Source organism: Nelusetta ayraudi, unplaced genomic scaffold (genome assembly GCF_046127955.1).
Source record: "Nelusetta ayraudi isolate G7.1 ecotype Tasmania unplaced genomic scaffold, CSIRO-AGI_Nayr_v1 ptg000099l, whole genome shotgun sequence".
Taxonomy (NCBI): Eukaryota; Metazoa; Chordata; class Actinopteri; order Tetraodontiformes; family Monacanthidae; genus Nelusetta; species Nelusetta ayraudi.
Genome location: NW_027466149.1, coordinates 147,501 through 171,319, shown reverse-complemented (window position 1 = coordinate 171,319; position 23,819 = coordinate 147,501). Strand labels below are relative to the sequence as shown.

The 23,819-nt window shown below is 49.7% G+C and overlaps 1 protein-coding gene across 1 annotated transcript; it reads left to right on the top strand.

The window, feature by feature from the left end:
- The first annotated feature begins 1,219 nt into the window (after window positions 1-1,219).
- LOC142902959 (NLR family CARD domain-containing protein 3-like) lies at window positions 1,220-18,935 on the top strand. The gene is made up of 9 exons (XM_076048320.1): window positions 1,220-1,429; window positions 3,381-5,227; window positions 6,008-6,181; window positions 6,498-6,671; window positions 6,894-7,067; window positions 7,392-7,565; window positions 7,797-7,970; window positions 9,835-10,008; window positions 17,285-18,935. Exons 1-9 carry the CDS (start codon window positions 1,220-1,222, stop codon window positions 17,301-17,303), a joined length of 3,120 nt encoding a protein of 1,039 aa, XP_075904435.1. The 3' UTR covers window positions 17,304-18,935.
- Window positions 18,936-23,819: the final 4,884 nt, after the last annotated feature.

Genomic DNA, 23,819 nt, shown 5'->3' with positions numbered 1-23,819 from the left:
CTGATGGATCAGAGAGGTGTGGCTTCAACTCCCCCCCCCCGGTGTCCCCCCTGTCTCCTCTGCCAGCTGGGCCTCCACCCAGCTGGGCCTCCACCACTGCCAGCTGGGCCTCCACCACCACTGCCAGCTGGGCCTCCACCTCTGCCAGCTGGGCCTCCACCCAGCTGGGCCTCCACCACTGCCAGCTGGGCCTCCACCACCACTGCCAGCTGGGCCTCCACCTCTGCCAGCTGGGCCTCCACCCAGCTGGGCCTCCACCACTGCTAGCTGGGCCTCTACCTCTGCTAGCTGGGCCTCCACCACTGCCAGTTGGGCCTCCACCTCTGCCAGCTGGGCCTCCACCCAGATGGGCCTCCACCACTGCTAGCTGGGCCTCCACCACCACTGCCAGCTGGGCCTCCACCACTGCCAGCTGGGCCTCCACCCAGCTGGGCCTCCACCACTGCCAGCTGGGCCTCCACCACTGCCAGCTGGGCCTCCACCACCACTGCCAGCTGGGCCTCCACCTCTGCCAGCTGGGCCTCCACCCAGCTGGGCCTCCACCACTGCTAGCTGGGCCTCTACCTCTGCTAGCTGGGCCTCCACCACTGCCAGCTGGGCCTCCACCACCACTGCCAGCTGGGCCTCCACCTCTGCTAGCTGGGCCTCCACCACTGCCAGCTGGGCCTCCACCACCACTGCCAGCTGGGCCTCCACCACTGCCAGCTGGGCCTCCACCACCACTGCTAGCTGGGCCTCCACAACTGCTACCTGGGCCTCCACCACTGCCAGCTGGGCCTCCACCCAGCTGGGCCTCCACCTCTGCCTGCTGGGGGTGTATGTATGTATGTGTGTGTGTATGTATGTATGTGTGTGTGTGTATGTGTGTATGTATGTATCTATGTATGTATGTATGTATGTATGTATGTATGTGTGTGTGTGTGTGTGTGTGTATGTATGTGTGTATGTATGTATGTATGTATGTATGTATGTATGTATGTGTGTGTGTGTGTATGTATGTACTGAAACTCATTCCCTCAGTGTCGTTCTGTGAAATATAAATAAATAAATATCTGCATTAATGCGAGGGCTGTACTCACTTTTGTGACACACTGCATATAAACTGTATGTATGTTTGGGTGCCTGCTCGCATCTACAATTAAACCAAAGAAGAAGGTGGACTCGGTATCCATGTTTGGGTGCGCAGGCCACCGTAGTTCACAGGGAGGGATAGTGAAAGATGCTGCAATCTGACCAGGACCAGAAGAAGACCGGGACCAGAAGAAGACCGGGACCAGGGGAAGATCAGGACCAGAAGAAGAACATGACAAGGAGAAGACCAGGTCCAAAGGAAGACCAGGACCAGAGGAAGACCAGGACCAGAGGAAGACTAGGACCAGAGGAAGACCAGGTCAAAGGTCTCAGAGACAACAACAGGTTGAGCACCTTGGTGCAGTCAAGTGTAAATCAACTCAAGGGGGCGCTAGCCAGCCAGTGCTGTCCTTGTGCTGCTCAGGCTTCAGTTGTCACTGTGACTTTAAGACATCAGTTTGACCCGAAGTTCACATCATTAATATCAACACTGCTCATTATGACATCACTGGACGTCATGATGCTCCTCCTCTACAGCTCACAACACATCATCAGTGACAGTGAATCCAGGTTGTGCCTCTGGAGCCACTGAGGCTCTCGGGGAGCCTATGGCGCCCTCTGGTGGACACTGGGAGGAACTGCAGCCCGACCTTTGGTCTGAGAAGTGAGTGGGAGGAGTTGCAGCGATCAGCAGCGGCAGGTACAGAAGATCCAGGTGTGTTCAGTGTGACTCCATTTTGAGGCAGCAGCAGCAGCAGCAGGTGAGTCCTGACTGATGGAATCAGGAATATATATTGAAATAACTCAAATCAAATCTGATAGTTTTTCTTATCTAATCACTCCAAAGTTCCCTCCAGAGCCTTTAGAGGTAAAAGAACTGACAAACCCTGAGAAAACAATAACAGGAAATTTGAAAGACAGAAAAGTCGATGAGTTAAAACCATGGTATTGATTCAGTTTGGCTAAAGTCAGGAGCAAATCATCGTTCCACTGTTTTGTGGAAGAGAAAAACATTCAACGAGTGATTTTCTTCCTTCCTTCAAGTTCGACCTTTAACCGACTCAAACGATTCAACAACAGATTCAGTTTTTCATTCATAACCCACTGACACGTGAAGGTTCAACACTGAGTCGGTTCCTTCTTGTAGCTTTAGATTGAAACACTTTTTCATAGCATTGTATACACATCTGTCAGCTCTGGACCAAAATACTGCTCCTACTGTCATAAACACTGAACACTGAGACTTTGGAGTCACTAAAACTCTTGGCCACGCCCACAATGACTCTGACTCACCTTGTTATCAGCAGGAATTGAGCGAAGGATCAGGAGTGGTGGGTGGAGCAGCAGCAGCAATAAACAGCAGCAGGTACAGAAGGTCAAGGCCTTTCCTGCCAGACTCCATTTTGAGGAAGCAGCAGCATCAGAAAGAGTGAGAGGAGGAGGAGCAGCAGCAGCTGCAGGTGAGTCCTGAACAACTCATTCAGTGTGACGCTAGTCAACAATGTGACTTCAGTCTGGTGGATTTCTTCCTGTTCTCTCGCTCCCAAGTGGAAGTCAGAGTGTTCTGAGCTCACTGCCTCACTTCCTGTGCGCGTGTGTGTGTGTGTGTGTGTGTGTGTGTGTGTGTGTGTGTGTGTGTGTGTGTGTGTGTGTGTGTGTGTGTGTGTGTGTGTGCAGCTGCACTGCACTCCACTACACTGCAGCTCCTTCACATTGAGATGATTTCATCCAAAGTGACTCAGCGTCGCCACCTGCAGGAAAATAGAGGAAGTCTTGAATTGTGAAGCTGCGTGATTTTGAAATAAGACCAAAGAACAAGAAGTGATTAGCGAAGGGCCGACGAGGAGGAGAACTTCCTGTCAGTGTTCATGGAGAACCAAACATGAAATAAAAGGTTTGAACTTTTCAATGTGATCTTAAATATTTCTGTTTTCAACACATACGGAGAGCAGAGCCTCCAGTGTCCAGCAGTCTGTCCATGCAGAGTGACCGGTCCAAAGGTTTCCCTCTGGACTTCAGTGAAGACCCAGGAGCTGCCAGTCACACCCAGGCTGATCACAGTAAGACCGTCCACCTGCACCTCCTTCACTTCTGCCTCTGAGGTCCTTCAGGACCTCCAGTGAGAAGATTCACTGAGGGACGTTGAGAGCAAACAGTCACTCCTCAGCAGCAGCAGCAGCAGCAGCAGCAGCAGTAGCTTCATCAAAGCAGCTGAAAAAGTGGTGGAGAGAAAATGATGCTCACGCTGTCACACTGATGTTTTCTTCTTCAACCTTTTCTCTGCTCCAGAGGCTGATGATGGTCTGCAGGAGCTTCTCCAGCAGCAGAAGATCAGTCTGGAGAGGAGATGTGAACGTGTGACTGAAGGTCAAGAAGCAGGAAGTCAAACCCTCCTCAACAGCATCTACACTGAGGTCCACATCACTGAGGGACTGAGTGAGGAGGTCAACAGACAGCATGAGGTCAGGCAGCTGGAGACCAAGAAGACCAAGAAGATCCTCCAGGACCGTCCAATCAGGTGCAGCCAGATCTTTGAAGCCTCACCTGAGCAGCAGGGACTCAGAGTCAGAGTGGTGCTGACCAACGGCGTCGCTGGGGTTGGAAAAACCTTCTCAGTGCAGAAGTTCACTCTGGACTGGGCCCAGGGCCTGGAGAACCAGGACCTTCATCTGGTGCTTCCTCTCTCATTCAGGGAGCTCAACTTGGTCAAAGAGCAGCACTACAGTCTTCTGGAGCTGCTCCATGTTTTCCATCCAACGTTAGAGAAGCTCACAGCAGAGCAGCTGCATGTCTGCAAACTTCTCTTCATCTTGGACGGCCTGGATGAAAGCAGACTGGCTCTGGACTTTGAGAAGAAGAAGAAAGAGGTGGTGACTGACGTCACTCAGAAGAAGTCAGTCAGCGTCCTGCTAACAAACCTGATCAGAGGAGATCTGCTTCCCTCGGCTTTGCTGTGGATCACTTCCAGACCTGCAGCAGCCAATCGCATCCCTCCGTCACGTGTGAACAGGCTGACAGAAGTACGAGGCTTCACCGATGACCAGAAGGAGGAGTATTTCAGGAGGAGGTTCAGAGATAGAGGAGATGTGTCCAGCAGGATCATCTCCCACATCAAGGCATCCAGGAGCCTCCACATCATGTGTCAGATCCCGGTCTTCTGCTGCATCACTGCCACAGTTCTGGAGAGCATGTTGAGCTCAGAGCAGAGAGGAGAGCTGCCCAAGACCCTGACTGACATGTACTCACACTTCCTGCTGGTCCAGACCAAGAGGAAGCAGCACAAGTATGGAGGAGGTCCACAGGAGCTGACGGAGGCTGACTGGGAGCTTCTTCTGAAGCTGGGCCAGCTGGCATTTGAACATCTGGAGAGTGGAAACATCATCTTCTACAGTGAAGACCTGGAGAAGTGTGGTCTCAGTGTGACTGACGCCTCTGTGTACTCAGGAGTTTGTGCAGAGATCTTCAGAAGAGAGAGTGTGATCTTCCACAAAACCGTCTACTGCTTCGTTCATCTGAGCGTCCAGGAGTTTCTGGCTGCAGTCTACTGCTTCCACTGTCACATCAACAGGAAGGAGGTTCTTCGGAATTTCCTCAAAGACACAAAAGCAGAGGCATCACAAAAAAATATGTTTTTAAAATTTTCAAATCTGTTTAAAAAAGAAGAAGCCCCTAACCCAGACCAAACCTTGGACACCCTGGATGAGTTCCTGAAGAGGATGATGGAGAAATCCCTCAAGAGTCCAAACGGTCAACTGGACTTGTTTGTTCGCTTTCTCCATGGACTCAGTCTGGAATCCAACCACAGACTCTTAGGAGTCCTGCTGGGTCTCACTGACAACCATCCAGGAACCTTACAGAAGGTCATCAACAACCTGAAGGAGATGAACACTGGTGATGTTTCTCCTGACAGAAGCATCAACATCTTCCACTGTCTGCTGGAGCTGAAGGATCAGTCAGTGCATCAGGAGGTCCAAGAGTTCCTGCAGTCAGAGAACAGAGCAGGGAAGCAACTCTCAGACATCCAGTGTTCAGCTCTGGCCTACGTGCTGCAGATGTCAGAGGAGGTTCTGGAGGAGTTGGACCTGAAGAAGTACAAGACATCAGTGGAGGGAAGATTGAGACTGATTCCAGCTGTGAGGAACTGCAGGAAGGCAAAGTAAGTCCAGATGTTTCTGTCAACACAATCAATCAATCAATCAATCAATCAATCAATCAATCAATCAATAGTGAGTGAACACAGCTGCAGCTTCTCAAAGCGGTCCTGACTCTGATGGTCTGGGTTCCTTCTGGTTCCTCACTGATTGATTCTGCAGAGACGGAGCTTGAAAGCAGCAGACGCTTGTTTCAAGATCCACCTGCAAAGAAAGTAGTTTACCTTCATTATTGATCTTTAATTGATTGAGTGATGGATTGGTTGATTTATGGATTTATGGATTTATGGATTGATTGGTGTTGGCTCCACCCTCTGAGAACACCCTGCTTTGGTCTCCTTCCAACACTGTCAGTCACTGTCAGCAGCAGCAGCAGGCTGTAAACACAGGGCTAATGATGCTGCAGTCCTGTAGACAGGGTTGTGGACCATGAATGGAGTGAAGCTGCTCCACTAAGATGAGAAGAAGCAGCAGGAAGGAATGAAGCCACCAACATGATCAACATGTCCAACACACAGCAGCTTGGAGCTCTGATCCAGTGGAGCTCCAAGCTGCTGTGACTGGACACACCAGTGAGCATCATGTGGAGCTGAAGCAGCAGATCAGAGCAACAGTGTCAGTGTTGACTCACTGCTGTGTGAAGCTCCACTTGGTTCCTTGTTGCAGGAGAACTTCATGTGTCCTTTGTGATGATGGAAGCAGCTGATCAGCTGTTGATGCTCCTTCAGTCACTGTCACACTCTCACATGGTGATGATCTTCTCACTGCTGTCTCCTTCACTGCAGACTGTCTGACAGTGGACTCTCAGAGCTTCACTGTGCAGTGGTGTCTTCAGCCCTGGAGTCCAGCCCCTCCCACCTCACACTGCTGGACCTGGAGCAGAACCACCTGGAGGATCCTGGAGTGAAGCTGCTCTGTGCTGGACTGCAGAGTCCAAACTGCAGACTGGAAGTTCTCTGGTAGGTTGCTGCCCTCTACTGGTGGACAGTGTGTGTGAGCAGATGGACATTACACACACAACATCTTGTCTCGTTGTTGTGATGTTTGGAGCTGCTCAGTGTGAGCAGTTTGGACCGGACGTCCTTCACCGTCACTGTGAAGGACGTCAGCAGCTTCTGTCTCACTGTAGTGTTTTTCTTTCAGTTCATTTCTAAAAGGAAACTAAAATTTTATTAAATATGAAGTCACAGTTTTCTTCCTTCTAGATGTGATTGTGTTTTGACAGAATAACTTTGAAATAGTATTTTCACTCTCCATCGTTTCTTCTGCATTCAGGTTGATAGGCTGCAGTTTGTCAGAGCTCAGCTGTAATTGGCTGCTCTCAGCTCTGAAGTCCAACCCCTCCCACCTCAGAGTGCTGAACCTGAGTCTCAACCAGCTGCAGGATTCATCAGTGAAGGAGCTGAGTGGTTTCCTGCAGAGTCCAGACTGTAAACTGGAGGTTCTGTGGTCAGTTCACCCTCTTCACTCTACAACTGCTGCAGTGATTGTTGTCATGACTTTGAATTGACTTTGTTCAAATTCACTTTACACACACTTTGATTCCATTAGAAATGTTTTAAATCTCTCTCTCTCTCTCTCTCACACACACACACACACACACACACACACACACACACACACACACACACACCTGTGATTTTCACTCTCCATCATTTCTTCTTTATTCAGGTTGATTGACTGCAGTTTGTCAGAGCTCAGCTGTGATTGGCTGCTCTCAGCTCTGAAGTCCAACCCCTCCCACCTCAGAGAGTTGGACCTGGGTCAGAACCTGCTGCAGGATTCATCAGTGAAGGTGCTGAGTGGTTTCCTGCAGAGTCCAGACTGTAAACTGGAGGTTCTGGGGTCAGTTCACCCTCTTCACTCTACAACTTGTATCACTCGTGTTGTTGTTGTCATGATTTTCACTTCACTGCTGTTGGGAATTCAATTTGCAGTCACTGGTTGTGTTTGAAATGTCTGAAGCTGGGTTTAAAGGTACAGTGTGTAACTCCTGCCACCTAGTGGTCAGATTTTACATTGCAGCGCTCATTCGCTTGCCCTCTCTCTCCCATGTTTTTTTCTTTTATTGCAGATTCTGAAGTGGACATTGTAGTTTGATGTTCAGAGTGATGACACCCTGGAAAAACTCTGCATCATTATAAACTCCATCATTTCTTCTGCATTCAGGTTGAGGATCTGCAGGTTGTCAGAGCTCAGCTGTGATTGGCTGCTCTCAGCTCTGAAGTCCAAGCCCTCCCACCTCAGAGAGCTGAACCTGAGTCTCAACCAGCTGCAGGATTCATCAGTGAAGGAGCTGAGTGGTTTCCTGCAGAGTCCAGACTGTAAACTGGAGGTTCTGAGGTCAGTTCACCCTCTTCACTCTACAACTGCTGCAGTGATTGTTGTTGTTGTCATGATTTTGAATTGACTTTGTTCAAATTCACTATGATTCCATTAGAAATGTTTAGACTGGTTTTAAATTACATACACACACACACACACACACACACACACACACACACACACACACACACACACACACACACACGCACACCTGTGATTTTCACTCTCCATCATTTCTTCTTTATTCAGGTTGTGGAGCTGCAGGTTGTCAGAGCTCAGCTGTGATTGGCTGCTCTCAGCTCTGAAGTCCAACCCCTCTCACCTCAGAGAGCTGTACCTGAGTGAGAACCAGTTGCAGGATTCATCAGTGAAGGAGCTGAGTGGTTTCCTGCAGAGTCCAGACTGTAAACTGGAGGTTCTGTGGTCAGTTCACCCTCTTCACTCTACAACTGCTGCAGTGATTGTTATGACAATAACAATTTACAGACACTGTGGTTCTGATCCACAAAGCGTTTGCGCTGCTTTTGCTCCAGAAACTGCGTGTAAATGGCGCCAGAAGCGGTGGTTCTGATCTACAGAGGGGACGCAAATGTGAAAATGCGCGGAGGCGCAGCAGCGGCAGGACTGCGCCAGACTCATTGCAATGTATTTAAATGAGTCATTCGGGGCAAAAGGACACGCCCCCTTCTATGCAAATATGCCTCATTCAAACAGCGCCAGCCAGAACCAGAACCAGAACCAGGAGCAGGTTCTGTCTGTCAGAGTGTTTCTGGCTTCTGAGTGAAACTTTCCTCTCTGAAGCCTGAAATATATCCAGAAATATGATACACAGATAGACATAGACTGCAGTGTATATGCCAATATCTTAGATATGCAGAATCCAGCTGGTCCTCAGGTGTTGATGACTGACGGGTCTGGACTTTCTCTCCATGATGGCAGCAGTCTGGTAGAGGAGGAGGCATCGTACTGCCAGCAGCACAGCAGAGCCTTCATCACAGCAGAGTTCCACTGTCAAACACACGCACTCACCAACAACCTGTGGCCCAAACTGCTCTCAGGTTGCCAGACCGCAACATTCAGTGCCGCATTAGTGGGCGTGTTTGCACCTGCAGGTCATCGCACAAAAACCTTTGTGGATCCCCGCATCTGTGGCGCAGATTGCAGCCACAATCTCACTGCATTTTACCACTGCACACCTTCTTTGAGGCTCCGCCCCTCTGTTTCCATGAGAAATGCTTTAAATCTCTCACTCTCTCTCACACACACACACACACACACACACCTGTGATTTTCACTCTCCATTATTTCTTCTTTATTCAGGTTGATTGACTGCAGTTTGTCAGAGCTCAGCTGTGATTGGCTGCTCTCAGCTCTGAAGTCCAACCCCTCCCACCTCAGAGTGCTGAACCTGGGTCAGAACCAGCTGCAGGATTCATCAGTGAAGGAGCTGAGTGGTTTCCTGTAGAGTCCAGACTGTAAACTGGAGGTTCTGGGGTCAGTTCACCCTCTTCACTCTACAACTGCTGCAGTGATTGTTGTCATGACTTTGAATTGACTTTGTTCAAATTCACTTTGATTCCATTAGAAATGTTTAGACTGGTTTTACTGTAAATTACACACACACCTGTGATTTTCACTCTCCATCATTTCTTCTTCCTTCCGCACTTAAGTCCACACAAAGCACAAAACAGCAACAGCTCTATTAAACCGGTGTTAACAAACGAGCAGCGTTAAAATTGCTATAAGGAGTGAAACTTACAGAACCTACGAGTCAGAATCACTGCCCCTTAAGTTTCGCTGCCAGCGAACACAACACAACCAGAGCACAGAGTTAGCGGTGGTGGCTAGCGGTTCATCGACACGATTCAGCGGCCGTACTTTGCAAATAGCCTTCAAACTAAAGTTGCTTGAGGTTACAAAACACCTTCACAGTCCTCATGCATGTTTTCAAATAGTGTCGTGGCCGACTATTCTCTCGTCGTCCAACAGGGGGCCCGTCTCACTCCTGTTGGCCACCGCGTCGGTGTTCCATTGCATCTGCATTAGGCTGAACAAACCTCCAACATTTTCTCTGTTCGTTCCACTCCGACTGTTGTAGTCCTTGGTGCTTCGGTAGTCGCTCGGCATTTTTTATTTTATTTTTTTTATTCCTCCGGACACTGTTTCGCTGTACAGCAACAGCCACCGGCTGTGAAACCAGGAAGCCTTTGCATTTCGTGTTGCTCTGTCCGTCCAGCTCTCTATCTGAAGGGTAGATCCACAAAGCGATTGCGCGGCTTTTCTTCAGGTTGTGGAGCTGCAGTTTGTCAGAGCTCAGCTGTGATTGGCTGCTCTCAGCTCTGAAGTCCAACCCCCCCCACCTCAGACTCCTGGACCTGATTGGAAACATCGTGAAGGCTTCAACAGGGCAGCTGCTGGATGCTCTGGTGGCCAGCAGAGACTATAAACTGGAGAGTGTGAGGTCAGTACTGGTTTGGAAGCAGTGCATGATGGTTGATGATGTTTCCCAGTCCCAGTGTGAGAGGAGGATGGTGCCAGTCAGCCAGTCACATGACTTTGTTGTGGTCTGGTGTTGACGTCCACCTGCTCCTCATTCATCCAACTGTCCCTCCATCCAACTGCTTCTTCTCTCACTTCACCACTCAATGACTGATCACTTCATCTTCATCACGCCTCACTATCAGTCCAACGCTCTGTGGTCACATGACCTCCATCTTTCACACTTTCAACATGTGACTGAGAGTCTGTCAACAGTCAAGGTCTCTGGGACGATGCGTTCAAGGACTGTGAGTGGTGACTCCTGCCGTCTCTTCTTCTCTCTGCAGCTGGAGGTGATGGTGATGAGGGAGGATCAGCTGGTCCTGATGATGCAGCAGCAGCAGCAGCAGCAGGTCTGACTGGACCATGGAGCTGAGGGAGAGTGGAGAGGAGAGCTCCATCTAGTGGTGGATCCTGCATCCTGCCCTGCTGGATTAAAGCCACGTTCACGCCATCACTATGCCAAATATTTGTCCACATGACTGAAGCTGAACGAGTGATGCAGAGTGTAGAAGATGGCAAGACCACATCACTGGTCATCATCATTGAAGATGTTCAGCCAGAGAGACGGATCCTGGATGATCTGGGACAACGTCAAGGAGAAGAAGACCACTGACATTTCAAATGCAGAAATAGTCCCATTGTTCTCCTGTTGAGATGATTCAAGTCCAACAGTCCTTCAGAACTTCTGCTGGTTCCTTTCAATCAATCCATGGATAATATTGTGCAAAGAGTGACTGAAGCTCTTCCTCAACTTCTATTGGATTTCAGCACCAATTCTGAGTCATTATTTCTTTTCAATTCAACAGTTCCTATCAATGAACCTTTGTCTGTCAATACAATCAATGATAACCTTATGACTGTTTTCCATCTCCAGTCCCATTGACCAGTGACAAATTAAAAAAAAAAAGGGACCAATACTATAATGTTCTAGTACAGGCATGGGCAAACTATTGCCCTGGGGCCATGTGCGGCCCGTTGAGCTTTTTAATCTGGCCCGCCAAACTTAAAAAAAATGATGTTAAAAGTAAGTAAGCAATAATTTCAACTGCATTTCAACTATTTTTCAGTGTTTTAAGAGTTGTTTCAATAAAGAGCCAATTACTGTGTGCTTTCAAAGATGGATATTTTCATTTTCAACGGACATGAAAGCATGTGTTGTTACATATCCTATGATGTCATCATATATATTGTTCCTCCTATGAGGGGCGTCACCAAAACACTCCATCCATCTTCTCCTGCTGCGGCCCCTCTGTCAAACTCTTAGAACCCAGTGTGGCCCACCAGTCACAAAGTTTGCCCTCCCCGGTTCTAGCAGAACAAAGACGTCCAAAGAAGAACAAACAACCAGGCAACATGCAACAACACACAGTGTGCACACACACACACACACACACACACTGAGCTGAGGCACCGGGGCAAACTGCCAAGAATTAAATCACTCACCTTTGCATGTGAGCCACCTGTACACAACAGTGAGTCACCTACACAACAGGTGGCTCATGGCTTTCAGTAGAAATAATGTATCTCTATTAATCGTCCCCAACTGGGTTACTTTCTATATTTTATGGATCAGCAAATTCCACAAAAAACTTATTTTATTTTTTAACACAACTTCGCCACTGACATGTCCTGTTGTGCTCATCCTGTGTAGCTGTGTGTCTTCAGACGCTCTATTAGCAGAATGCTAATAGCATTATAGCTTTAATGCGATCATTATTCTATGTATTGCCGCAGTATTTGACGCTGAGACGTCAACGTGACGTATCTGCTTCAACACTGTTCAGTTCGACTGTCTGTATTCTGTCCTCAGTGTGAGTCCGTCCACACATTGACAGCTCGCCAACACGTTTCAAAGATGTACAGACGCTGGAATGAAGTTCAAAGAACTTTATTGTTGTCATTGTTCTTTGAAACTCTTTTTGTAACAAAGCGATGCTTTCTTGACATGAACACAACAAGGATGAAGGCTGAAGCCGTGAGCTGACACCGCATGGACAACACAAACAATTGTCTTCCGGATTAGCCCATTAGCGGCACGAAGCCCTTCAAAATAAAAAGCTTACATTAAACAAAATAATACATGACTAATAATGGCCAGTAGAGGGGGACAAAGTAAGAGCATTCAACAACCACGACAGTCAATCAATAGAGCAGATGTGTGTGAAAGTTCTCAGTCATCCGGGTCATCTTCAGGTAGAAGGTTCAGTCGGGCCAGCTGGACTGGTTCTAGTGGTCTTGAAGATGTTTGTCCTCTCATCTGAAAAGCTTCTTCAGTTGTGGAAAGGTGTTGCAGAGTCCCAGGTATTGGACCACCAGGAGGAGTGGGCAGGGTTACGGTTGATGGTTCACTTCTAGTAGCAAGGTGTTGATTGTCCAAAAAAAGGTGCGGTATGGGACAGCTCGGTTCAAAGGTATTTCCATAAGCCTGACCAGTACCTGAGCGTGGGCAGAGTCACGGTTGCAACGCGGAGGTTTTTTGTGCCTCCTGTGTCCCGGAAACCATAGGATTCACTTTTTGGATTAACAGTGGTTTTGTTTTGTGCAAGACATTTTTGTAGGGCTTAGAATGATTTTCTTTCATACTGTTGACTTGTATCAAAACACTGTCCTAGAAGATAAAATGTAGACGCTGAAACGATCACCTGAGTCTCACAGTCGTTTATTATTAGACAAGAATATCCGCACTTAAGTCCACACAAAGCACAAAACAGCAACAGCTCTATTAAACCGGTGTTAACAAACGAGCAGCGTTAAAATTGCTATAAGGAGTGAAACTTACAGAACCTACGAGTCAGAATCACTGCCCCTTAAGTTTCGCTGCCAGCGAACACAACACAACCAGAGCACAGAGTTAGCGGTGGTGGCTAGCGGTTCATCGACACGATTCAGCGGCCGTACTTTGCAAATAGCCTTCAAACTAAAGTTGCTTGAGGTTACAAAACACCTTCACAGTCCTCATGCATGTTTTCAAATAGTGTCGTGGCCGACTATTCTCTCGTCGTCCAACAGGGGGCCCGTCTCACTCCTGTTGGCCACCGCGTCGGTGTTCCATTGCATCTGCATTAGGCTGAACAAACCTCCAACATTTTCTCTGTTCGTTCCACTCCGACTGTTGTAGTCCTTGGTGCTTCGGTAGTCGCTCGGCATTTTTTATTTTATTTTTTTTATTCCTCCGGACACTGTTTCGCTGTACAGCAACAGCCACCGGCTGTGAAACCAGGAAGCCTTTGCATTTCGTGTTGCTCTGTCCGTCCAGCTCTCTATCTGAAGGGTAGATCCACAAAGCGATTGCGCGGCTTTTGCGCCAGAAAATCCGTGTAAACAGCGGCAAAAACGGTGATTCTGAACGACAGAGGGGACACAAACGTGAAACACACACACACCCTCTAGAGGCCATTACACTGAAAAGCTAGTGAGGACCGGCCTAAATGTCCTCACTGAAAAAGTTAAAAACCCACGATGGTTCTCACAAAGATAGCTAAACAGACACGGACACACACACACACACACAGACACACAGACACACACACACACACACGGAAAAACACACACACGCACACACACACACACACACACACATACAGACCCGCACACACTCACACGAACACACACACACAGAGACACACACGCACAGACACGCACAGACACACACACACGCACACACACAGACACGCACACACACGCAGACACAGACAGACACGCACACACACACACAGACACTCACAGACACGCACACACACACACAGACACACACACACACACACACAGACAGTGAAAAGCTAGTGAGGACCGGCCTAAATGTCCTCACTCAAAAGGTTAAAAATCCACCATGGTTCTCACAAAGATAGCTAAACAGACACGCACACACACGCACACACACACACACACACACACACACACACACACACACACACACACACACACTCACACAGACACACACACACACAGACACACACACACAGTGGAATGTCGGGACTGATAAAAGTGGAAACTCAGAAGCTGCTCCAGCTTGAGTGGAGCTTCCTCAGGAGCAGTCAGCAGGAGGCTCAGCAGTGTGTGTGGCCTCCCGTGCCTGTATGAGCTCCCTACTGAGCATGCTCCTGATGGGACGGCCAGTGGTCTCCTGAGGGATCCCCTCCCAGACCTGGATGGAGGCATCAGTCCATCAGTCAGATCCTGGACGGTCTGTGGTGCAACGTGGCAACGTTGGTGCATGGAACCAGACACAATGTCCCAGATGTGCTCAGTGGGATCCAGGTGTGGGGAAGGTGCAGGTCAGTCTAGAGCATCAATACCTTCATCCTGCAGGAACTGCCACTGACACACTTCAGCCACATGAGGCCTGGCATTGTCCTGCATCAGAAGAACCCAGGGTCCACTGCACCAGCATCAGGTCTCACAGTGGCTCTGAGGACCTCATCCTGGTACCTAACGGCAGCTGCGGCGCCCTCTGGCGAGCACAAGGAGAGCTGTGCGGCCTCCCCAGACCACGACTGAACCACTAAACCCCTCATTGTTCGGATTGGACGGCTTCACGGAAGCTCGGAGAACCGAGCGGGCGGACTCGGCGGCCCAATCGCTCAGCGCTGCCGTGTGACTCCCAGTCCACGCGTCCACATTTCTCCTCTCAAAGTGGAATAAAATGCAAGACGTGAGAGTTTTCCAGGCCGCTGTCAATCACAGTGGAAAATGTTGAGGCCGTATTTCAAGGAGACGTGAACTGGAGCTACGAGCTAACATGAAGGTCAAGGTCGTCACGCTGGCTGGACAGTAAGGCAGCAGTGATGCTTGGTCACATGACCACCAGGCATGACATTTATTTCACTTCCACAGACTGCATGGTGACACTCAGAGTCTCGTCACACTCGTCTTTGTGTCAGGACACTTTCGAAAGACTTCAGTAAGTCGTCCAATAAGAGCGGCTCTTCAAACTCCCTGATGAAGGGAGCAAAGTTTTTGGTGTAAATAATCAGTGGAATCTCTGAATAGTCAAATCTTTATTCATCAAATGCTGAACTTGACATGTATGAGGTTTGACCAGCAGGTGTCAGCAGAGGACTTCCCAGCTTTGTGGCTTCCTGCACCGCAGACTCTCCCTCCACACCAACCTCAGCTGCTCTGCAGGGAGAAACAGCTGACTGGTCGTCACGAGGCAACACTCAGCTTGACTGTATGATGGATCGTTAGTGCCCTCTGGCGCTCAGACACTTGATGACACTGAACCACATTGCCCTCCACTGGCCGTAGGAGGAGCTGCAGTTGACAACGTGACAGCGTCCACGCGCACTGTGGCTGTCAGTGTGGTTGTGATGTGAGACAGTTGTTGAAATCAAACTCCTGAATCAGTGACGAGAATCAGTGTTGATGAGCACCGGCCACTTTATTAGAGACACCTCGCCAGTCTTTGCTTGGACACCCCACTCCTCCAGGGGGAGGAGCAGCCACCAAAAAGCAGGAAGAGAAGCCGAAAGTGAAAGTTAAAACTTGTCCGAGTCCATTTTGAGTTCACGCAGTTTCAGCAGAAGTCACAGTGCAGCAGTGGGTGAGTTGTTCTCTCCTCATTTCTCCTTGTCCAGCAGCAACAGTGCTCCGTTCAGCCGCTAACAATCAAAGAGTTTATTTGTCACATGACCAGGCAGTGTAACGTGATTGTGAATGAAGAGGAATAAAGACAGTGTCAAGGAGAAAGAATTGAAAAAGTAGCCAGTGGTGAATTCAATAGAAGTTTTACAAGAGCACAAAGTTTACAAAGCGTAAAGTACAGATAAGAGTCTTTGAAGTGCTATGCAATATAATCAATGCAATAGACTGGAACTGGCTGCAAACACTGCAATGCAATGCATTAAACTACATTAAACGACATTAAACTACATTAAAGAAAGATGCATTTTTTCCTTCATTCAGGTAGCAGCTCTTTACCTTTGACGCTCAGGTGTCTTCAATGTCCGTCCGTCATACCAGCACCACTCCATCGCTCATAAACTGATCACACGTGGGTTCCATTCAACTCCTTTATTTTCCTTCTTGACTTTTTTCATTGGAGGCAACAAAGACGAGATGAGGTCAAAAGAATTTCTGGGCTCCCCGACCGCTCCGGCTCGACCCGCTTTCAATCAAACATTTCCGACATTTTTTTTTCTCTCGACCTAAAATAGCCGCGGGTTACCTTTCAAAATAAAATACTTCCTTTCCAGCTTATAATTAAATAAAATTAAAGGACCTGAGTAGGAACAACCAGCTGCAGGATTCAGGAGTGAAGAAGCGGAGTGGTTTTCTGCAGAGTCCAGACTGTAAACTGGAGACTCTGGGGTCAGTACTGGTTTGGAACCAGTGGATGATGGTTTCAGCACCAAACACACTTCATCACACATGTTGAAATAAACACTGGACTGAAGGTTGATTCATATCAAAATGACATCCAGAAATATGAAAACTTCATTCTGTTCATGTTTGAAATTTAAAGCAGGTCATCAGTGGTCATGTGACCAAACATCATTTACACACATTAGTTTTGGACTGAGGATTTAATTTCAAGGTGACATTTTCTGTAGTGTCAGATTCTGAAGTCCACATTTCACTTTGATGTTCAGAGTGATGACACCCTGGAAAAACTCTCCATCATTTATTCTACATTCAGGTTGGTGGGCTGCTGGTTGTCAGAGCTCAGCTGTGATTGGCTGCTCTCAGCTCTGAAGTCCAACCCCTCCCACCTCAGACTCCTGGACCTGAGGTTGAACCACCTGAAGGAATCATCAGTGAAGCCACTGATGGATCTTGTCCACAGCAGAGACCATCAACTGGAGACTCTATGGTCAGTACTGGTTTGGAAGCAGTGGATGATGGTTCCAGCACCAAAGCCAGTTGATCCCACAGCAGAGGTCCAGTGTTCCCAGTCACAGTGTGAGAGGAGGATGGTGACGTCCAGCTGCTCCTCATTCATCCAACATCTGCTGCCAAACTGCTTCTTCTCTCAGTTCACCACTCAATTATTGATCAGTTCATCTTCATCAGGCCTCAGTATCAGTCCAACACTCCATGGTCACATGACCTTCTGATGTTCTGCACTTGACATGTGACTGAGAGTCTGCTTCTTCTCACCAGTCACTCCATCGTCTCCATCAACAGTCAATGTCTCTGTGATGATGCCTTCAAGGACCCTGAGCCTTGACTGCTCTTGTCTCTTCTTCTCTCTGCAGGTGGAGGTGGAATGATTGAGGGAGGATGAGGAGGAGAGTGAAGAGCAGAGCTCCATCTGGTGGTGGCTGACAGAACTACATCAAGACGTCCCAGAAGCCACTGGTGGAGCTGAATCCTCAGTGGACTTGGAGCAGCTGCTCAGTGAAGGCAGCAGCAACACAACCACTGCTTCTGCTCTCATCTTCCACAGCTGGAACATCTCAGCATGAAGGTTCCACACATCAACAACACACTGATCTGCTCTCACTTCTCCATCCAACTCCACCTGCTTTCTCCTGGGAAGCACAAAGATGAATTTGTCAAAGTCTGACGGCGTTGTGAAGGTTGTGTCGTTGATATCTGATTGTGCTGTCCTGGGGGTCTTGCTGTCATCGCTTCATCCTACCACCACGCTTAAGACCTGGACTTGTCCTATCGGCAGATTGTCCATCGAGCTAGGCTCTTGCCTTCCAAAGCATGGACACTTACACTCCACATGGACAGCAGCCTTGAATTATTTCCTATTCTTTGTGTTTATATCCGTTTTGCCTGGTTGGTGTCTCTGTTTTTCACTCTGTCCTGTCTGCCACCCTGGCTCACTCTGCTCCTTTCTCTCTTTCTCTGTCTCTCCTCTATCTTTCTACTTCACCCCAACTACTCATAGGCAGATGATGGCCCTCTGGAGTCTGGTTCTGCCCTAGGTTTCTTCCCACAGGGGAGTTTTTCCCAGCCACTGTCGCATCTTGCTTGCTCCGGGGGCCCGGTTGGTTCTCTCTGATTGTATAAAGCGCTTTGAGACACCTTTGGTTGTGATTTAGCGCTGTACAAATAAAAGTTTATTATTATTATTTATTATATCACACCTTTATCTTTGCTTTGCATGTATTTTATTTCACGAGGTTGCATTTCGGGTTCACGACCCTCAATAAAATAATCACCTGAAACAGACACAGTGATTCACATCAACTGTGTCTGGAAACTCACATGATTCTTGAATTATAAATGAGAGAAAAAGTTCCCCTCCAATAATTCATGATTCTGATCCTTGTGAGATGTTTCTGTGGAGACCTCAGAAGGACGTCAGTGAATCAGAAGGACGTCAGATCATTTATTTTGCTGCTCTCCCTCTCAGGTGTTGTGCATCATATGGATTCTATTTCTTCCTGCTAGCAGCAGCAGCAGCAGCAGCAGCAGCTGTCACTGCTGACGTTTGTTTTCACTCAGGTTGCTCGCTAGCTTGCTGGCTCGTGGGTTTAAAAAAAAAATGTAACTTTGTATTTTTAGAAACCTTGTATTCAAATGCTTCTTGACACTGTTTTTTTTTTTTTTTTAAAGTAAACTTTCTTTATTGCTTTGAATGCACAATGACATGGAGTTCTGCTGCAGCAACATTTCACTGAGGTTAAAATGTGACAAATAATCTGTGAATCTTGACTCTTCTGGTCGGATTTCATGTGAGTTCAATCCAACATTCTGGACTCACTGCTCAGAAGATGTAAATGTCTTGTCTTTTCCTTTTATGCACTGCAAAATATTTCATTTAGATTTTTTATTGCCTTTTTTAATGCATATAATTTTCCATCTCTTTGCACTACGACATTGCTGCAATGATGCAAATTTCCCCCCTGTGGGATTAATGAAGGCGTTTTGCTCAATCCTAACAAAGGAAAATCAAGCTCAACCGTTTTCACTTTTGGACTTTTGTTGAAAGTGGAGCAGGAATATTGACGGCAGCGGTTAAAACACGGCGCTAACACACAGTGATTGACGCGCGGACACGCAGCGCAGAGGAGGAGCTGGAGCAGCAGCAGGTGTGAGACGTGTGAAAAGCTTCCAAAGCACAGGCTGTTGGCTAATCGCTAGCAGCTAGCAGCTGGCAACTAGCAGCTCCCCCTCTGCAAGCTGCCAGCTGCTGCAGACGGTGACTTTTGCTGGAAGGTTGAGGAGGATTAAAGACATTAAAAGCAGCTCAGCAGCGACATTTCATCCTGTCAACAGGGGCAGTTGGGGGGGGGCGAGCGAGTCCATCCCAGCCACACTTCCTGTGGCTCTGAGAGCTTCGTGTCACAGCGGCTGCGTGGTTAAAAAGAAAAGCAGCTGCTCAGTCAACAGACGTCCGGGTCGGACTGAGCACGCTCCACGGTCTCTGACCAGGAAGTGAGACAGCGTGAAAGGTTCTCAGAAGAGGAAGAATAACAATGAAAAAGCACTGAAAGGAGACAAAGAAGAGAAACATGGAGCCGTGGTGGAGCCGTGGTGGAGCCCTGAGGCCCCGGAGGACGATGGTCTTCATTGCAGCTGAGGACCTGCAGCTCACCGGTTTGTTCTGGTTCTACCTCCACCGTCCACGTATTGCCACTAGCATTAGCTCGTAGCATTAGCTTGGCTGCTGCGTGTCTCCTCTTTGACTCCCAGCAGAGACTTCCTGCTTTGGAGGAAGCTGCTGCTTCCAGGGTAACGAGGCTGACTGGAGTGAAAACGCCTTCCTCTGCTGGAGCCTGCAGCCTCGCCACCAGGCCAGAGGCGGAGTCTAAAACTCCCCCTCACACTCTTTGTTTGTTTGTCTTTGTTCATGTGGCAGCTGGACGTCCGTCCCGCGAGGCTTGCTCACGGCGCCCTCTGGTGGAGGTGGTTTGCTTTCCCCTCCGGATGAATGACTCTGCTCCCGGACGCTTTGCTTTGCGCTGGAGAGACTGGAACAACACGCTGCAGTTTGCTCTGGGGGTGTGTGTGTGTGCGTGTGTGTGTGTGTGTGTGGGTGTGAGTGGCAGCATCAGAGTGGAGCTGCGTTCACACTCACTCACTCCAGTGATCATTGCACTGGTGTAATAGTAACAGGGATTAGCGACTGGCTGCTGGTGGACGACTCGTCAAATATTGACCTTCATATATTTTAACGTTAAGTAGCAGCTCCGGCCCCCAACGTTCCAGCAGGACTCCAGGTCAGCATGAAGATTCCACTCTGGGTTTCCACACACTTTTTGTTTCCTTTTCAGCAGAAAGTCACTTGAGGAATCTCCCTCGCCCATCACTGCAGTGGAGCATTGAAGGGAATTCTGGCTCCTTACAGTGGACCGGCTCTTTTGGCTCCGCCCACGAAAAAGAGTTTGTGAGTCTTTTGGCTCCCAAGCGGCTCCTGAGATTTTGTCCATCCATCCATCCATCCATCCATCCATCCTTCCATCCATCCATCCATCCATCCATCCATCCTTCCATCCATCCATCCATCCATCCATCCTTCCATCCATCCATCCATCCATCTATCTTCTACCGCTTATCGAGTGTTGGGGGCTGCAGCCTCAGCAGAGACCTCCAGACTTCCCTGACCCCAGTCACCTCCTCCAGCTCATCCAGTGGGACCCCAAGGCTTCCCAGGCCAGCCCAGAGACCTACAGTCGTCCCTCCAGGGTGTCCTGGCTCTTCCTCGAGGTCTCCTCCTGGTGGGACCTCCTCGACGTCTCCCAGGAGGTCCAAGCCTCCTCATCTGGCTCCTCTTCATGTGGAGGAGCAGAGGCTCTACTTCAAACGGCTCCTGGTGCCCCAACTCTACACCCTGTCCCTAAGGCTCCTCACCCTGTCCCTATAGGTGACCCAGCTCCTCACCCAGCTCCTCCTCACCCAGAGCTCCTCACCCAGAGCTCCTCAGCCTGAGCTCCTCACCCAGCTCCTCCTCAGCCTGAGCTCCTCAGCCAGAGCTCCTCAGCCTGAGGCTCCTCACCCAGACCTCCTCAGCCTGAGCTCCTCACCCAGAGCTCCTCAGCCAGAGCTCCTCAGCCTGAGCTCCTCAGCCAGACCTCCTCACCCTGAGCTCCTCACCCAGACCTCCTCAGCCTGAGCTCCTCACCCAGAGCTCCTCAGCCTGAGCTCCTCACCCTGAGCTCCTCAGCCTGACCTCCTCAGCCTGACCTCCTCACCCAGACCTCCTCACCCAGACCTCCTCAGCCTGAGCTCCTCACCTGAGCTCCTCACCCAGCTCCTCCTCACCTGAGCTCCTCACCCAGAGCTCCTCACCCAGAGCTCCTCACCCTGAGCTCCTCACCCGAGCTCCTCACCTGAGCTCCTCACCTGAGCTCCTCACCCAGCTCCTCCTCACACAGAGCTCCTCACCCAGAGCTCCTCAGCCTGAGCTCCTCAGCCTGAGCTCCTCACCCAGCTCCTCCTCACACAGAGCTCCTCACCCAGACCTCCTCAGCCTGAGCTCCTCACCCAGCTCCTCCTCAGCCTGTCCCTCAGGGTGCTCCATCAGCCACCCTACGGAGGAAACTCCTCTCAGTCGAGTTGATCTCGTTCTTTCACCACCCAAAGCTCCTGACCAGAGGTGAGGGTGGGAACGTAGGTCCACCAGTACATCCAGAGCTTCTCCTTTCAGCTCAGCTCCTTCTTCACCACCACAGATCGGTGCAGTGAACGCATCACTGCAGACGCTGCACCGATCCTCCTGTCGATCTTCTGCTCCATCTTTCCCTCACTGGTGAAGCAGAGCTGGAGATACTGGAGCTCCTCCACCTGAGGCAGCGTCTCTCCACCGACCTGGAGATCTAGCCTTCTTCTGGGCTACACTCGACATGGAGCACAGTGCTGTGAAAACAATCATTCAACACCCTGATGCAACTGTGTACAAGTGAAAGAACATCAAGAGGAAAACATCACGACGTCGACGAGATAAAAACAAAGCAGAAGCAGCTTCCAGCTTTCTGAGGCCTCCTCAGCTCTGAGGGCCTGGTCCTGGTCCTGGTCCTGGTCCTGGTCCTGATTCTGATTCTGATTCTGATTCTGGTCCTGATTCTGGTCCTGATTCTTGTCCTGGTCCTGGTCCTGGTCCTGGTGGAGCTTCAGAAGCAGTTGGACCACCGACACTCAGGAGATGGATGTAGGTGTGTGTCATGTGACCATTCAAACACCTTCTGTATTTACAAAATGACATTTTAACACAACTCAGCAGTGAGAAATACATCATTTTGGAAACAAAACAACCTTTTGGAGGTTTTTGAAGGACTTCAGAATCATTGGTTGATGTCGGAGTGTTGGGCTGTTTTTTCAAAATGTCAAAGTTATTTTTAGCCAGCAGGCAACAAGTAGATGAAAAACAAACAAAAACCAACCAACCAGGGTTCCAACTCTCTCTCTCTCTCCCTCCCTCCCTCTCTCTCTCTCTCCCCCTCTCTCTCTCTCTCTCCTCCCCCCCCTCTCTCCCTCCCTCCCTCCCTCTTTCTCTCTCTCCTCCCCCCTCTCTCTCCCTCCCTCTCTCTCTCTCTTTCCCTCCCTCTCTCTCTCTCTCTCTCCCTCTCTCTCCCTCTCTCTCTCTCTCCCCCCCCTCTCTCTGGAGTGAAAGCAGCTCCAGTCATTTGCAGCAGCAGTAGCAGCAGATGGTGGTGGTAATGACGGAGGCGTCGCCATCATCCACTCTTCCACTCATCACTCCATCGCTTCCTCCCAACTCACCGCCACTGCCGCGTGTGTGTGTGTGTGTGTGTGTGTGTGTGTGTGTGTGTGTGTGTGTGCTTGTGCTGATTGGCCCTGTGATGGCGCCGCTGGACCTCTTGATGTTTTTGTATTTGTCTCCAGCGATTCAGAACATTTGCTTTGTGTTTATTTCTCTAATGCACGACCAACCACGCTGTGTTTACAGACCCTCCTACACACACACACACACACACACACACACCGCCCCCTCCTTCCACCACCTGAACCCTGCTGCTTCTCGTCTGTTTGGAGTGTTTACCAGTTCGCTGCTTTCATTCGCGTGTGTGTGATTAGTGTGAGTCACGGATGAATCACACAGGATGATCATCTCCACCGGCTCATCCTGGACCTCCTTACTTGTTCCCAGGTCGTCCTGGACCTCCTCACTTGTTCCTGGGTCGTCCTGGACCTCCTCAGTTGGTCCTGGGTCCTCCTGGACCTCCTCACTTGTTCCTGGCTCGTCCTGGACCTTCTCACTTCTTCCCGGGTCGTCCTGGACCTCCTTACTTGTTCCCGGGTCCTCCTGGACCTCCTCACATCTTCCCGGGTCGTCCTGGACCTCCTCACTTGTTCCTGGCTCGTCCTGGACCTTCTCACTTCTTCCCGGGTCCTCCTGGACCTCCTCACTCTGTCCTGGGTCGTCCTGGACCTCCTCACATCTTCCCGGGTGGTCCTGGACCTCCTCACTTGGTCCTGTGTCGTCCTGGACCTCCTCACATCTTCCCAGGTCGTCCTGGACCTCCTCACTTGTTCCCGGGTTGTCCTGGACCTCCTCACATCTTCCCGGGTCGTCCTGGACCTCCTCACTCTGTCCTGGGTCGTCCTGGACCTCCTCACATCTTCCCGGGTGGTCCTGGACCTCCTCACTTGGTCCTGTGTCGTCCTGGACCTCCTCACATCTTCCCGGGTCGTCCTGGACCTCCTCACTTGTTCCTGGCTCGTCCTGGACCTTCTCACTTCTTCCCGGGTCCTCCTGGACCTCCTCACTCTGTCCTGGGTCGTCCTGGACCTCCTCACATCTTCCCGGGTCGTCCTGGACCTCCTCACTCTGTCCTGGCTCGTCCTGGACCTCCTCACATCTTCCCGGGTGGT

Excerpts from the sequence above, each read along its gene's own strand:
- LOC142902959 (XM_076048320.1), top strand. The coding sequence starts at position 1,220 with ATGCTGCAATCTGACCAGGACCAGAAGAAGACCGGGACCAGAAGAAGA. Across the intron at positions 6,672-6,893 it reads TGTAAACTGGAGGTTCTGTG|GTTGATTGACTGCAGTTTGT; the intron begins GTCAGTTCACCC and ends TTCTTTATTCAG. Across the intron at positions 7,068-7,391 it reads TGTAAACTGGAGGTTCTGGG|GTTGAGGATCTGCAGGTTGT; the intron begins GTCAGTTCACCC and ends TTCTGCATTCAG.